The 13,707-nt window shown below is 32.9% G+C and overlaps 1 protein-coding gene and 1 non-coding gene across 2 annotated transcripts; one reads left to right on the forward strand and one right to left on the reverse strand.

Moving 5' to 3' along the window:
• The first annotated feature begins 5,154 nt into the window (after positions 1 to 5,154).
• LOC124886894 lies at positions 5,155 to 5,288 on the forward strand. The gene has a single exon (XR_007044298.1). It is a non-coding gene; the product is annotated as a U6atac minor spliceosomal RNA (small nuclear RNA).
• Positions 5,289 to 10,931: 5,643 nt separating this feature from the next.
• LOC107856981 (60S ribosomal protein L18a) lies at positions 10,932 to 13,435 on the reverse strand. Its single transcript, XM_016701940.2, has 4 exons — positions 13,275 to 13,435; positions 13,058 to 13,173; positions 12,393 to 12,456; positions 10,932 to 11,493 (listed from the first exon to the last, which is right to left on the reverse strand). The coding sequence occupies exons 1-4, from the start codon at positions 13,287 to 13,289 to the stop codon at positions 11,152 to 11,154; spliced, it is 537 nt and encodes a 178-aa protein (XP_016557426.1). The 5' UTR covers positions 13,290 to 13,435; the 3' UTR covers positions 10,932 to 11,151.
• Positions 13,436 to 13,707: the final 272 nt, after the last annotated feature.

Below are 13,707 nucleotides of genomic sequence, written 5' to 3' on the forward strand. Positions count from 1 at the left end.
TTTGCATTGTGGCATTGATTTAAATGGATTTTCATGTGATTTAAGTTGTGGGTTTTGAAATTGGGTTGAGGAGTTTTGGTGGTTACTGTTTGAATCACTTGTTCCATGTTTAGAATTGATTATTCATGTTTTAAACTAATTTTTTAGAACTGAATTGGTATATTAGTTAAATGGTTGGAATGGGAGACATGGGTTTTCCCAAATTGGATGAATTTTGATTTGGAATTGCATGAACCTCAACCCACATTGTAAATTTTATTTTTATTATGAAAAACTGCATGGTTTAACTTGCTTTTGAACCCAATGCATTGGATTAATGGATAATTAAATATAAAAATGGAACTTGGGTGTCCAATTTTGTTGTGTGAATTGGTTTGGCCTATTTATTTTAGCTTACAAGCGTATTAATATGACTATACCAAGTGTTAAACGTTTTAATGAATGAATCTCAGGTTAATGGTTAGAATTATGTGTAAATTTATTTTAATATAGACATAAAGGGGATTGCGTAGCTCACCTTGAAGACGTAAGTCCTGGGAGGACGAACACTGGAAACCATGTTTGCCAGCGGTAGAGGTCTATATGACTGTGTGTTAGATACACACTTGATATATATATATATTGGGGATGACTATTTCCTATGGTGGCTTTGGTTTTTCCTCAAATTTTTCTCAGTTCATGTAGCTAACACTTACTAGGTCCCTTTCAGCAGGGGGATCTAAACCCATATAGCCCATGGATGCCTTTAGGATGGATCGAGCTACACAGTCCAGGTTAACGATTTTAAAACTCTCATGTTCATGAACCATACCCTATGTCGTCATCCTATATATATGTATATATGAATGTGTGCACGTGGTTTTAACTAATTTTAGATATGGTATTATTTTAGCTTTTTCCCTGAGTTACATGCCAGTGCTTATCCCACTGACCATCCTAGGATGCTATATCATTTTATGATGTAGGGTTCGAAGACACTTCTATTGCTCTTGTGCAGTGTTAGGTGGTTGATCCTGTTCATTGAGTCGTTGTGAAGTGGTGAGCTTCCATCCTTCGGAAGGCTTTATCATTTTATCTTTAATTATTGGTTCAGTACTTGTAGATTCTTTTTTGTCATAGTCGGGGGCACGTCCCGACTTAGATATTATTCTAGTTTTAGAGGCTATTGTAGACAGATGTGGGTTGGTTGGTTATTGATTGAATCTTAATTTCATAGAGTTAACTATTTATTTTTTATCACTGTTTAATTGGCTTTCGATTGTTATTTTTGCTATTATTTTGCTCTTGAGGCTAGGTTAATGGGGTGATCTCTGATCTATGGTGGACTTGAGATACCCATCATGGCCAGGCCTGGTTTGGATCGTGACATTAGACCTATTCTGAAGAAAAATCCATATGAGCTTTGGAATAATAAAAGACCCAATATTGGGTACTTCCATGCTTTTAGGTCTAAATGTTTTGTTCATAACAATGGCAAGGACAATATTGGTAAGTTCGATTAAAGAAGCGACGAAGGTATTTTCATGGGTTACTCTAACTCTAGTAGATCATATAGAATTTTCAATAAACACACTCTTTGTGTTGAGGAATCTGTCCATGTTGTTTTTTATGATATTAATCATTGTGTTAAGAATGCTAGCTTTGTAGATAATGAGATTGGATAGGTACAATTTAAAAAAAGCTCTGCCCACCATGGATATCTCCTTTTCGAACCCCCTAGTGAAACTGACACTGCTCCAAATGATCAAATCAAACAAAAAGCAATTCTAAATGAATGGAGAAGCGAGTCTGACGATCCTAAGAAATTCATCACTAAGGACCCAAAGAAAGGAATGCAAATAAGGGCCTCCAGCAGAAAAAATATGAACATAGCCCTCATATCTCAACTTGAATCAAAGAAAGTAAATGAAGCCTTAAAAGATGACAGTTGGGTAAAAATAAGGAAAGAAGAGCTTGAGCAGCTTGACAGAAATAATGTGTGGACTCTCATTCCAAAATCAGAAAATATCCTCATTATTGGAACCAAATGGATATTCGGAATCAAAATAGATGAATCAGGTAAAGTTGTGCGAAACAAAGCTCGTCTAGTCGCTCAAGGCTATTCACAACAAGAAGGAGTCGATTATGATGAAACCTTCACACAGTAGCAAGGTTAGAATCCATTAGACTTTTAATTACTTACGCTTCTGATAAAGGGTTCAAATTATTTCAATTGGATATGAAAAGTGCTTTTTAAAACGGTTTTATCGATAATCAAGTCTTCGTGAATTAACTCCCAGGTTTTGAAAATCCAAACTTTCCCTATCATGTCTTCAAACTCTCTAAATCTCTCTATGATCTAAAATAAACTCCTAGAGCTTGGTATGATAGACTGAGTAACTTTTTAATTGACCATGATTTCTCAAGAATAAAAATTAATACTACTCTGTTTATCAAACGTATCCCCTCTAGAAACTTGATTATTCAAATTTATGTGGATGATATTATCTTTGAAAGTACTAATGTTGTTTTATGCAAGGAATTATCTAAATTAATGGAAAGTGAATTTGAAATGAGCGTGATGGGAGAATTAACATTCTTTGTGAAATTACAAATCCACCAGTCTACTGAGAGAACATTCATCTCCCAAAATGAGTACACCAAATATTTCATTCAAAGATTTGGAATAAAAAATGTCAAACCTTCCAATACTCCTATGAGCTCTACCTGTGTTCTGGAATTATGTAAAGATGGAAAAAATGTTAATGAAACCTACTATCGTGGCATCATTGGTCCACTCTTATATCTTACAGTCAGTCGACCTGACATTCTTTTCAGTATTTGCAAATGTACAAGGTTTCAGTCAGCTCCCAAAGAGGCTCATCTGACTGCTGTGAAATGTATTATCAGATACCTTTTTGGTACAAGCTCCTATGGTCTATGGTACCCTAAGTCTGCTAACATTATTTTAAAAGGTTTTTTAGATGTAGATTTTGCAGGTGATAAAACTAATAGAAAAAGCACCAGTGGCACTTGTCAGTTCATAGGACAATCCCTTGTGTCATGGAATATCTAGAAGCAAAATTGTGTCTCTATCCACCACAAAATATAAATATATAGCTATTGGATTATGTTGTGATCAGATTCTTTAGATGTCCCATCAACTCAGTGATTATGATCTATGTTTTAAACCTATCAAGATATTTTGTGATAACTCTAGTGTTATTTGCTTGTCTAAGAATTCTGTGCATCATTCTAGAGCAAAACACATTGATGTTAAGCATCATTTCATTAGAGATCATGTTTCAAAATGAGGCATTGAGTTATTTTTTGTCAGCACTAATTTTTAATTAGCTGATATTTTTACCAAACCTCAGCATGAAGAAAGATTTGGTTCTCTTAGAAAATTCCTTGGCATTATTGCTAAACCCTTTTGAAAATATTGATATTTTTTTAACTGATTATGTGCGCTCTCTCTAATTATGCTTTATTCTTCATGACTGTCTTTATGTTTTCTTTAGGTCACCCTTCTTTCTTTTTGATTGATGTCAGAGAAGGAGATTGGTTGTATATTTTGATATCTGCTCTAACCATGTAATGAATCACCAATTGGTTGTGTATTTTGGTATCTGATCTAACCATGCAAGAAACTACCCACTCAGGGGAGTTCACTCATTCAAGGGGAGTTCATTCACTGTCGCGACTCAGGTATACCTAATAGGGATGTAATCTAAGTAATCTAATCTTTTTGTTATTCATCAAAAAGGAGGAGATTGATAATGCTAGTTTTTGATGAATGATTATGAGCTTGATTGTAGGAAATCTTTTTTTAAGCACTTAAAAGGAAGAAGCTTTGATCAAAAAGGAAAAAACATCTCTCAATATCTACAAAAGGAATGGAATGGAAAAGAAGATTATTGGAAGATCATTGCATTAATTGTGGCGCATAATTCATGGAATTTTCACATCCTTTTAGTCATATTTAGATAGATCTTTTCCTTGTAGATTTTAATTCTTCTTGAAAATTGAATATTCATTATTCTTTTTTCTAAGAAGAAAAATCTTTTTGGTCGCCTTGTGTGGTTTCCTTCCAATGGTTGGTAGTAGTCCCAACCACTACTATATAAGCATTGAAAGATCAAAGGAAGAGACAAACACTTGTCTCAACCTTCTCTAGTTCTTTGTAGTACTTTATACAAGCATTGTATTCTCTTTGAAGTTTATTTTGTCATTAAAAAAAGAAGAGAAAAATGCATAACTGGTGAAACATTGTATAAAAGTATGAAAGAGAAGAATAGAGTGTGAGTCCAAGCCAAAAAGTTTGACTCAATCCTGTACTTTGATATTATTTGCAAAAGAACTAGTAGAATCTCTTGCAACATAAGGGGGCTGAAGTAAGAACTATTAGAGGTCCCAATCAATATAAAATATCTGGTGTTAATTACTTTCAACAGTTTAAATTCTAAAGTTCTTATTACTGCATTCATCAGTCGACTGTCTGTTGTTGAAAGTCGATTATGTGGTCGAAAAGAGTAATTCACCTCTCTCTTACTGCTTTCATAATCCTCCATATACGAAGTGAGAAATATTAAATATAATTAAATCGTGAATTACTCATGTGGTCTGAACCAACCCTATTAGAGAAGATAAACGTCAGAATTGCTACATAAATTATATAACTTTCAATAAAACTATGGCTATAGTAAAAAATTAACATAAGAAAGTTTACGTTGATTTCTCTAATGACAACTTTTTTACAAAACAAAAATTCTTTTCTTCTTCCTCAATAGATATTCAGATATTGATATCTAAAAATCTCTCAAACAAACACAGGAGATTATTCTAATAGTTATCAACTTACTTTCCCCTGTAACTAATACATATATAAATTATGAGAGAATCTAATTATTATTTTATGCGTAAAATATAAAATAATTAATTCATACATATATATTATTAATACCTGCATTAACTTTTAACCAGAAACCAAACCAACCATAACTTGTTTCCAATCTTGATAACCCTATGATTTGTGATTCTTTTTAGCTTAAGAGGATGTGAAAACATTGATAAGTGATATGAGAAAGTGGTCGGCAGTCTTTGCCAACTATCCCACATCGCCCATTTGCTGAAATTCCTATGAATTTATATAGAATGCATAACTTATTGGTACTTGTGTTAATAGAAAGGATAGACGGTTGGCATATTCCCCGACAAGAATTGGAACACCTTTCGGGCTTTACTTGTGTCTATATTTAGACGCATTCTATTAAGGATAACCACCTGGGTGGATCTAACCGAATTTTCTTTATTTTTTCGTTTTGTTTCAGTTTGCAATATTTTACTCAATTTTTTTTGGGGGGGAGGGGGGATTATGCTAACTGTGATGTAATGATTTTAAATGAAAAATATGAAGCAAGAGATGTATAATTTGAGTAAGATATGTTTTCCAGAAAGCCTAATTTCGTAAAAAGAGATTTAACCATGTATTTTATAGATGACAGTCTCTCCAAGTGTCAATAATACAATGGTATCAAGGATGACATCTAATGGAAATCATTTTCGAAGCATATCTTTTCCACTTATAGAAAATATAAATGTGAAATATAAACATAGAACAGTACAGACAAGGCTAAATACTATCTGATTGAACCTCAAAACTCCGGGTTGGCTAGAGTCCACTAGTTTCCAACTCATGAACTTAACCAATACATCATTTCATAATAGCACTAATTTTTTCCATTTTCGTGGTCTGGTCTATGATTTGTCATTTATGAACATTAATGAATAATGAACCCATTTAACAGCACCTTAGTGCTTGTTTGGATGGTGATTTGTCATGATTTCAGAATGTACGGTACTGTATAGTATGATATTATACAATACAGTATAATACAATAGTTGGATGGACTGTATCATTCATTGTTGTTTAAGTGCCATTTTTATTATTTGGTTTGACGATATGGTATTGTATCATAACTAGTATGTTTACTAAAATGTCTTTAATTATTATATATGTGTTATGAAATATAAAAGCAATAACAAGGAGAATAAATAGAGAGAGAAGAGGAAAACTTTTTTATTTTTCTTGATGGATAGGAGATCATAAGATTGAGGACACAATAAACAAAACCTCTCTATTTATAGAAAAAATACTCCTAATTTCCCTCTAAAAGATAGATACTTCATATCCTAATAGATATCAAATAGATCTTGATAGATCTTATCTATATTCTTGATGGACATTCACTATAATGTAAATACATTCATAACACTCCCCTTTGAATGTCTAATTGATAGATAATGTGTCTCATTAAAACCTTACTAAAAAAATTAAGTGGAATAAAATCTAGTAAAGGAAAAATAGTATACATATCTAACAATACGCATATAGGCTGCCTCATTAAAAACCTTACAAGAAAAATCTAGTGGGACAAAACCTCGTAAGAAAAAAAGAGTACAATGCGTATTAACTCCTGCTAATGAGAACATCCTTGAACCTTTGCATCCCGATCTTGTGCACCATCTTCATGAAAGCTGCAATTGGAGGAGACTTGGTGAATAAATCAGCCACATTGTTACCTGAACGAATCTATTGCACGTTAATATCATCATTCTTTTGTAGCTCATGTATGTAGAAAAGCTTTGATGAAGTGTGCTTCGTTCTATCTCCTTTTATCTGTACTATGCATGCTGCATTATATCCGTATAAAATTATGGGCACATTGTCACATTTCAAACCACATTATTCTCGAATGAAATGTATCATAGATCTCAATCATACACTTTCTCGACTTGTTTTATGAATAACTATTATCTCAGCATGGTTCGATGAAGTAGCTAGATAGACTGCTATGTATATATTCAAGATATGACAGTATCCCCACATATGAATGCATTGCATGTTTGAGACCGAGATTTATGAGAGTTAAATAAATACCCAACATCATCATAATCAACAAGACTGGGACTACAATCTTTAGAATAAGATCATGTGTTTGATCTCATTTTGATGTTTTCTAGTAGGAGCAGAATTATACCTTGCTAACAAATTAACTGAAAAGGCTACATACAGCCTTGTAGTATTTGCAAGATACATTAGTGCATTAATTGCACTAAGATATGGTACTTCATAACCAATCCAGTTCGGTATATTTCTCATTTCAGCAAATAATCTATTGCTTTTGAAAACTCTCCAAGAGTTCCAATAATTTTTAAGCTATAAGCTTATACAATATAAGGATTATAAATAAGTTTCCCAGAAACTTTTATATGCTTTAAACATTTTGAATCCTTAAAAAGTTTTCATATAAATTTTGTCAAGTGACAATAAGCAGCTATGAAATATGTTAGGAATTATCATCAAATCCTCATTCAAAAGATAATTCAAGTCAAATGCTAAAAGCATCACATATTTAAGTTGCAAGTGCTCCTATTTGTGTCCCTAAAGGACAAAGTCTATACATGCATGAAGCATGGTAGACCAATCGATTTCAAATGAAATAATCTTTGAAAAAAATGAGGAGCAAATAATCATAATAAGAAGGCAATATGCTCTTGAAGAGCCTACGACATAAAACTTCATGAAACCTTATGATAGGTTCAGTTACTTGAAAATAATTAAGTAATAAGATCTCAAAATGTTATGTCACATTACGAACCGATAAAAAATGAGAAACCGTCGACGATATCTTTGATACAATATTGACGCAATATTGTGAAAGATTATGAGGATCTGAATTCTACGTTCATTTAAGCATGCTGACGTAGAAACATTTATCAAGTGACGTGAAAGGATGCATCTTGGTAAGTATAAATCTTATTTGATTTGCAATCCAGATACTTGAAGATATCACTCATGAAATGTTGAATATTTTCACTTGACAAAATTTATATGAAAACATTTTAAGGATTCAAAATGTTTGAAGCATATAAAAGTTTCTGGAAAACTTATTTATAATCTCCTCCTTATGCTAGGAAAACTAACATCATCCTCCATCTTCTTTGAGGAATCCATCTTTATACATCATGGTATATTCATTAGCTGTATACCGCACATCAACTATTAGATGGAATAGTTAGTTCCTGGCCTTGAACCAATTGAGAAGGAAGAAATAATCATAATTTATTGGTCTAATACATACAAGTGCTATTATATGCAACATATCATATTTCAGACCAACGCATGATTCTTTGTTCTCAGTAGCAATGGTTTAGATATTTATCAAAGGTATTCAATGCCAAACCATCACTATCAAGATGAATTGTCTTGATTACACAATCTAAAAGTTATTCTTTTAACTCAATGTTGTTGAGCAAGCAATTTTATGAATGTCAAACTACAGGTTGACAATAAACGTGCAAGTGATCATCTTATATCGATGCATCTTAACAGCTCACATAACAGATGAACGGGCCCTTATTCACCTTTTATACTTTTCAAATTTTAAGGGATTCAATCCCAATTTAGTTGGCCCTTATTCTTGAAGAATTTTATTTCTTCAACATATGTCAATACTCAATATGCACATTTTTCGCAATATAACAATCGCTCATATCAATTTATGAACTTTTATACTAGTAAACTCCAAGTTTACCATGACATATGCCTTTTTTTTCTTTAGTAAATTTCAGATTTACTATTTCAGAAATAGATTTCAAAATTATTCAGCCTCTTTCGGAGGTGAGTTGTGATATCATCACAATCCAGTGCACGTTTGCATTAATAAGTTTCTCATTCCCCAGTAATGAAATATAATCATGTCTTAAGACTATCAAATTTTGATAGTTTATAACCTCACGATATGTTACTACAAGAGCAAATCGAGGCATACATATGATGTATTGCTACCATATTCACTTCGGAGAACGACAAATTTCATGTCTTTCACCAAAAACATATTGGTTTACCTTAGCTATCATTATATCGCCAATATGGGCATTGAGATTCAAACTCAATGTCTTAACCATATAAAGGCGTCTTGGACATAAATCGATGGAACTTAAACCCCGATGTCTTACTCTTTTGTAAGTGTGATGAAACTTACAACCATCATCATATCCTCAACCAATGCGTTAGAACTCAAACCTGAGTCTTTCATAAATATTGTGACCAATCTTAATTATAGTCAAAAATAAAAATTTGATCATAATATCACCTCAATGTAATCACATATAAATTCCAATTTCTCGGCTAATCCTTCAGTGTAAATAAAGATTAAAATGGATAACCACTAATTGTGTTATAAATATAAAGCAATTGACACTTTATTTTATTATATAAATAATTAGTTTGGCAGGTGGCAACAAAGCTCTTAGAAAATTTTGTATAATCAATTTAAAATTTTCACAGTTTGTTAAACATAGTTGTTTAGGTTGGCAGAAATAAGAATACCACTTGAAACATGTTACCTGAACATAGGAACCTCAAGAAGCCGACACCACGACTTTTCCTTAGCCTAATTTATTAAAACTTCGTACTTATAATGTGTTATAAAATATAAAAATAATAACAAGGAAAAGAAATAGAGAGAGAAGAGGAAGACTTTTTTATTTCTCTTGATGGATGAGAGATCATAAGATGATACAATGAATAACACTTCTCTGTTAATAGGGGAAAATACTCCTAGTTTGATAGATACTTCATATCCTAATACATATCAAATAGACCTTGATAGATCTTACCTATATTCATGATAGACATTTACTATAATGTAAATACATTCATAACAATTTATTAAATTTATCAATAATTATTAATAAAATATTTTTCTTCTTGCTAATTTGTCACAAATTATGTCAAGTAAATATATAAAGTAGTTAAAATTCATGTAAACTCTTACAAAATCAATAAAAGAGTAGATCAAACTAAATGTAATCGAATTCATTTTTTATAGTAACAATTTCATTTCCTTTTAGTTTTCTGAGACGTGTCCATCAACGACAAGTACAAAATTTGAATGCATATTTTGTGTATGCTACAGGTGTGTTCGATATGAAATCCCCAAAGAAATTTAGGAAAATAAATTATTTCTTACTTATTTTCTTGTGTTCGTTACACAAATAGAAAAATATTTTCTAAAAATATTTGTATATATTTAACACAAAATAATGAGAACGAATAGGATAAGGGGACGGGAGTAAGAAAAATTATGAACTTTTTAAAAAAAAATATTTTGATGGTGGGGGTAGTGAAGTGGGGGAGGGGGGCGAGGTCAGGGTACGTGGTAAGAAAAAAAAAATTGAGTTTTTTCTAAAAGCATTAAAAAAAACTGTGGGTGAGGGGGGGTTGATAAGGAGTAATGTGGAGTAAGAAATTTTTTTGAAATTTTTTGAAAATTGATGTTGGTAAGTGGGGGGTAGGGGTAGCGGTAGGGGTAGAAAGTTTTGAAATTTTTTTTAAAAATAAATTTAAAAAAAAAAAGGGTTGAGGGTAGTGGGGTCGGATAAGAATAAATTTTTAAAATTTTTAAAACTAATTTTATTTTAAAATAATTTTTGAGGGGTCCAGGTGGGGGGTGGGAGGGAGTTGGGCGGCTAGTGGGATAGGGTGATCAGGGTAGAAGATTGAGTTAAATAATATAGAGTAAAAGGTAAAATAATATTATATAATATTAAGTAAAGGTATAATTGAAAAAAAAAATAAAGAATCATGAGATACCACCAAATCGATGGTTACAAACCATGAAATTAAAGCATATCTTATATTTTAACAAACAATCAAATCAAATATGATCCTCATAGTAACAATACCATGACAAATCACCATCCAAACAGTGTTTAGGACAACGCACAAGAACATCAAAAAAAGCTTTAATGATAATTTACTCGACATACCACCACCTGTAATTGTTGTTTTAATACTAGCTAATGAGGAGCTCTGGATAAAAATTACTAGATGAACGCATTCTAGACATCGCTAAAGAATATGATGTAAAGGGAAAATCGTGAAATACAAGTTGAAACTGTGAGCGAATAAAATACCAAACTCGAAATGGAACATAAACTGAAAATGGAACATAACAGTCTGGTATCTAGATCTATAAAGAGCATGAAAGATAATCATTTGATCACAACAAAAGTGTCTTTTTCCTCCCCTTTCCAGTGAACGTTGAATCCACAAGTCTAGAGCACCAAAATTGCTCAATCCACTTAATGATCGAAGAATACGTTTTACATAAACAAGTTAGGTCTGGTAGCCTTGTAGGTCGTCTTGAGCTTCCTGGTAGGTGGCCTAACTTTCTTGAACACCAATGGGAACTTGATTTTGGAGTCATGGAACTGCTTCGTGCTCTCCCGCTTGCAGAGCTTAGCTGGAATAGTTGCTGTCTTGATGATCTGGATGCAGTGGTGGCGGACCCTGTGGCGAGAAGCCATCTCAGTGTACATCTGTTCCACAGCACCATTCAATGTGGTGTCACGATACTCCTTGTACATGTTGTGATACCCAGTTCTACTCTGGTAACGCAGCCAAATACCATAGTTCTTGATCTTTGTTGGATTCTTCTCAAAAATCTACAAATAGAAACAAACATCTCAATAATAAAGTGCAGCACCTATGTCCATGGATGAAGTAAAACCAGAAAACGATAAAAATACAGAGAGTTACAAGTACACATAGATTATTGCTACCTCCAAAACCTGGAACTCCTGAGACAAAGGCTAGATTTTGTAGTAGTGCCGTGATTATCGAACCATTTAGAAAGTCTTTCCAAGTTACACACATGCAATTAGGAAAAAAAACTCCTATCCTAAAAATAGGTATTACTAGCAAGCATATGTTGTGGCTCTTTAAAAAGTGGCATCATATTATTTTTCTTTGCATTTTTCATCCTAATCTATGCACATCTTCTTCTTTTTTCATGATTTACCAGTGACCTCTGTCACTTCTTCGCAAAACTGTAACAGAGCTCATTTCGAAGGGCAAATAGGAATAACATAAATTTAGTGCACCACCACTACGAATGACATGAAAATTGGAACTGTTATCTAGAAATCCCTTTACAGAAAGAGAGAGACACTCAGACTAGTTAAAAAAAAGTATAGAAGATAACACCATTGATCACATGCTAAGGACTAACATTGGCAAGTCTATACAAGCTTTGATATGAAGGCAAATGGACAATTTCTCCTAAGGGATCCCAACATACCAGATTACTAGGAACCTACTATTCATGCTTCACAACGGATTAACAGAAACATTTACTTTGGAGAACCAGGGAAGAACAATTTAACCGTAGACTTTTATCAAGTAATGGTACAAATTAACCATGAACTCTCAAACAGTAATAACTGGGGACAAAACAATCAAATAAGCAACAGAAAAACAAATTTTGCTATTAATACATCCCAACAACATATCCTATCAAAGACAACCTAAAAACTCGTAAATTAAGATATGCATTTGATCATACCTCATTAATAGCTAGCATCTGACCATTGCTCTTCTTCACCTTCTTAAGCTTCCTCAAAAAGTACCTTTTTCCAGCCAAATCAAATACCACAATTATTACCCCAACACACACTCACACACTCACACACATGGTATGTTTGATTTCATATAACACTAAATTAGTAACTACACCCTCTGCCCCAATGAATGTGGCACAGTTTGAATTTCGAGAGCCGAAAAATTCAATTTTGACCGTGAATTTGGACATGGAATATTTTTAGAAAATTAATTATTTTTACATATTTGGAAAACCAAGTAAAAAGCCTCGCTTAGTCTTCCATATTAAAAATGGCATTACGTAAGGAGTTTCTTGTTATCTCATTATTTTCTTTTTCGAACGGCTTTTAGTGCTTCTACTTGAGCAAGGGTCTATCATAAACAACCTCTTGTAAGAACTACGTACAGACTATCCTCACAATGTGTATGTTGTTGATAACTAGTATAACAATAATTGACAATGGAAAATATTTAAAAGATATATGAAAAAATTACTAACTTGTTTGAATCTCGAAATATAAAATTGTCACGTAAATTGGAAAGGAGGGAGTAATACTAATTGGAGGGGGTGGAAGATAATCATGAGATAACAATACAACACACACACACAGAGGGGATGAGAAATATTACCAGAACTTGGACTTGGCACGGACCTCATTAGTAGCCCAAAGTTTCATACGGTAAATCTTAGGATGCTCATCGTTTTCTGACGGAAGAGCTCTTCCTACAACCTGGTATTGATGGAACTACAACAACAGAAAAATCCCAGTTATTATTGCAAAATTGCTAAATTTATTGACCAAAAGATATAAAAAGACAAATTCAATTGTTAATCTGTGATACTAACTTTGTAGGTCACCATTTCTCTCCCGCTGCTTCGCGTCAGAATCTTTGGGAGGCGTCTTTCAGTCCGAAAATTTTGAAGAAGAAAATGCAGGGGTTTTATGTATATTGGCCTCTTGGAAAACCTAGGTGGAAAATGGGCTGTATAGACTAGACAGACCCACATTCATTTTTATTGGGCTTTTAATTGCTGGCCTGTTCGGTCGAAGTTGCACAAATAGCCTGTTGTGGTTGGGGTTATTCTCAAATATAGACCCAAATTAGGGTGGCTTTCAAATTTTAGCCCCAAATAAAAAAATTTTGTTAAAATAGTCTTAACTTGTTAAGGCATATTTTCTTGGACGAAAATTCCCTCCTGCAAGCCGTTAAATCTCACGTTTCTTCTTGCACTGGAAATCCTCACGTTTCTCCTGGGTAAGTCAAAACATACATTAATA

This window comes from Capsicum annuum, chromosome 8 (genome assembly GCF_002878395.1).
Source record: "Capsicum annuum cultivar UCD-10X-F1 chromosome 8, UCD10Xv1.1, whole genome shotgun sequence".
In the NCBI taxonomy this organism is placed as follows: domain Eukaryota; kingdom Viridiplantae; phylum Streptophyta; class Magnoliopsida; order Solanales; family Solanaceae; genus Capsicum; species Capsicum annuum.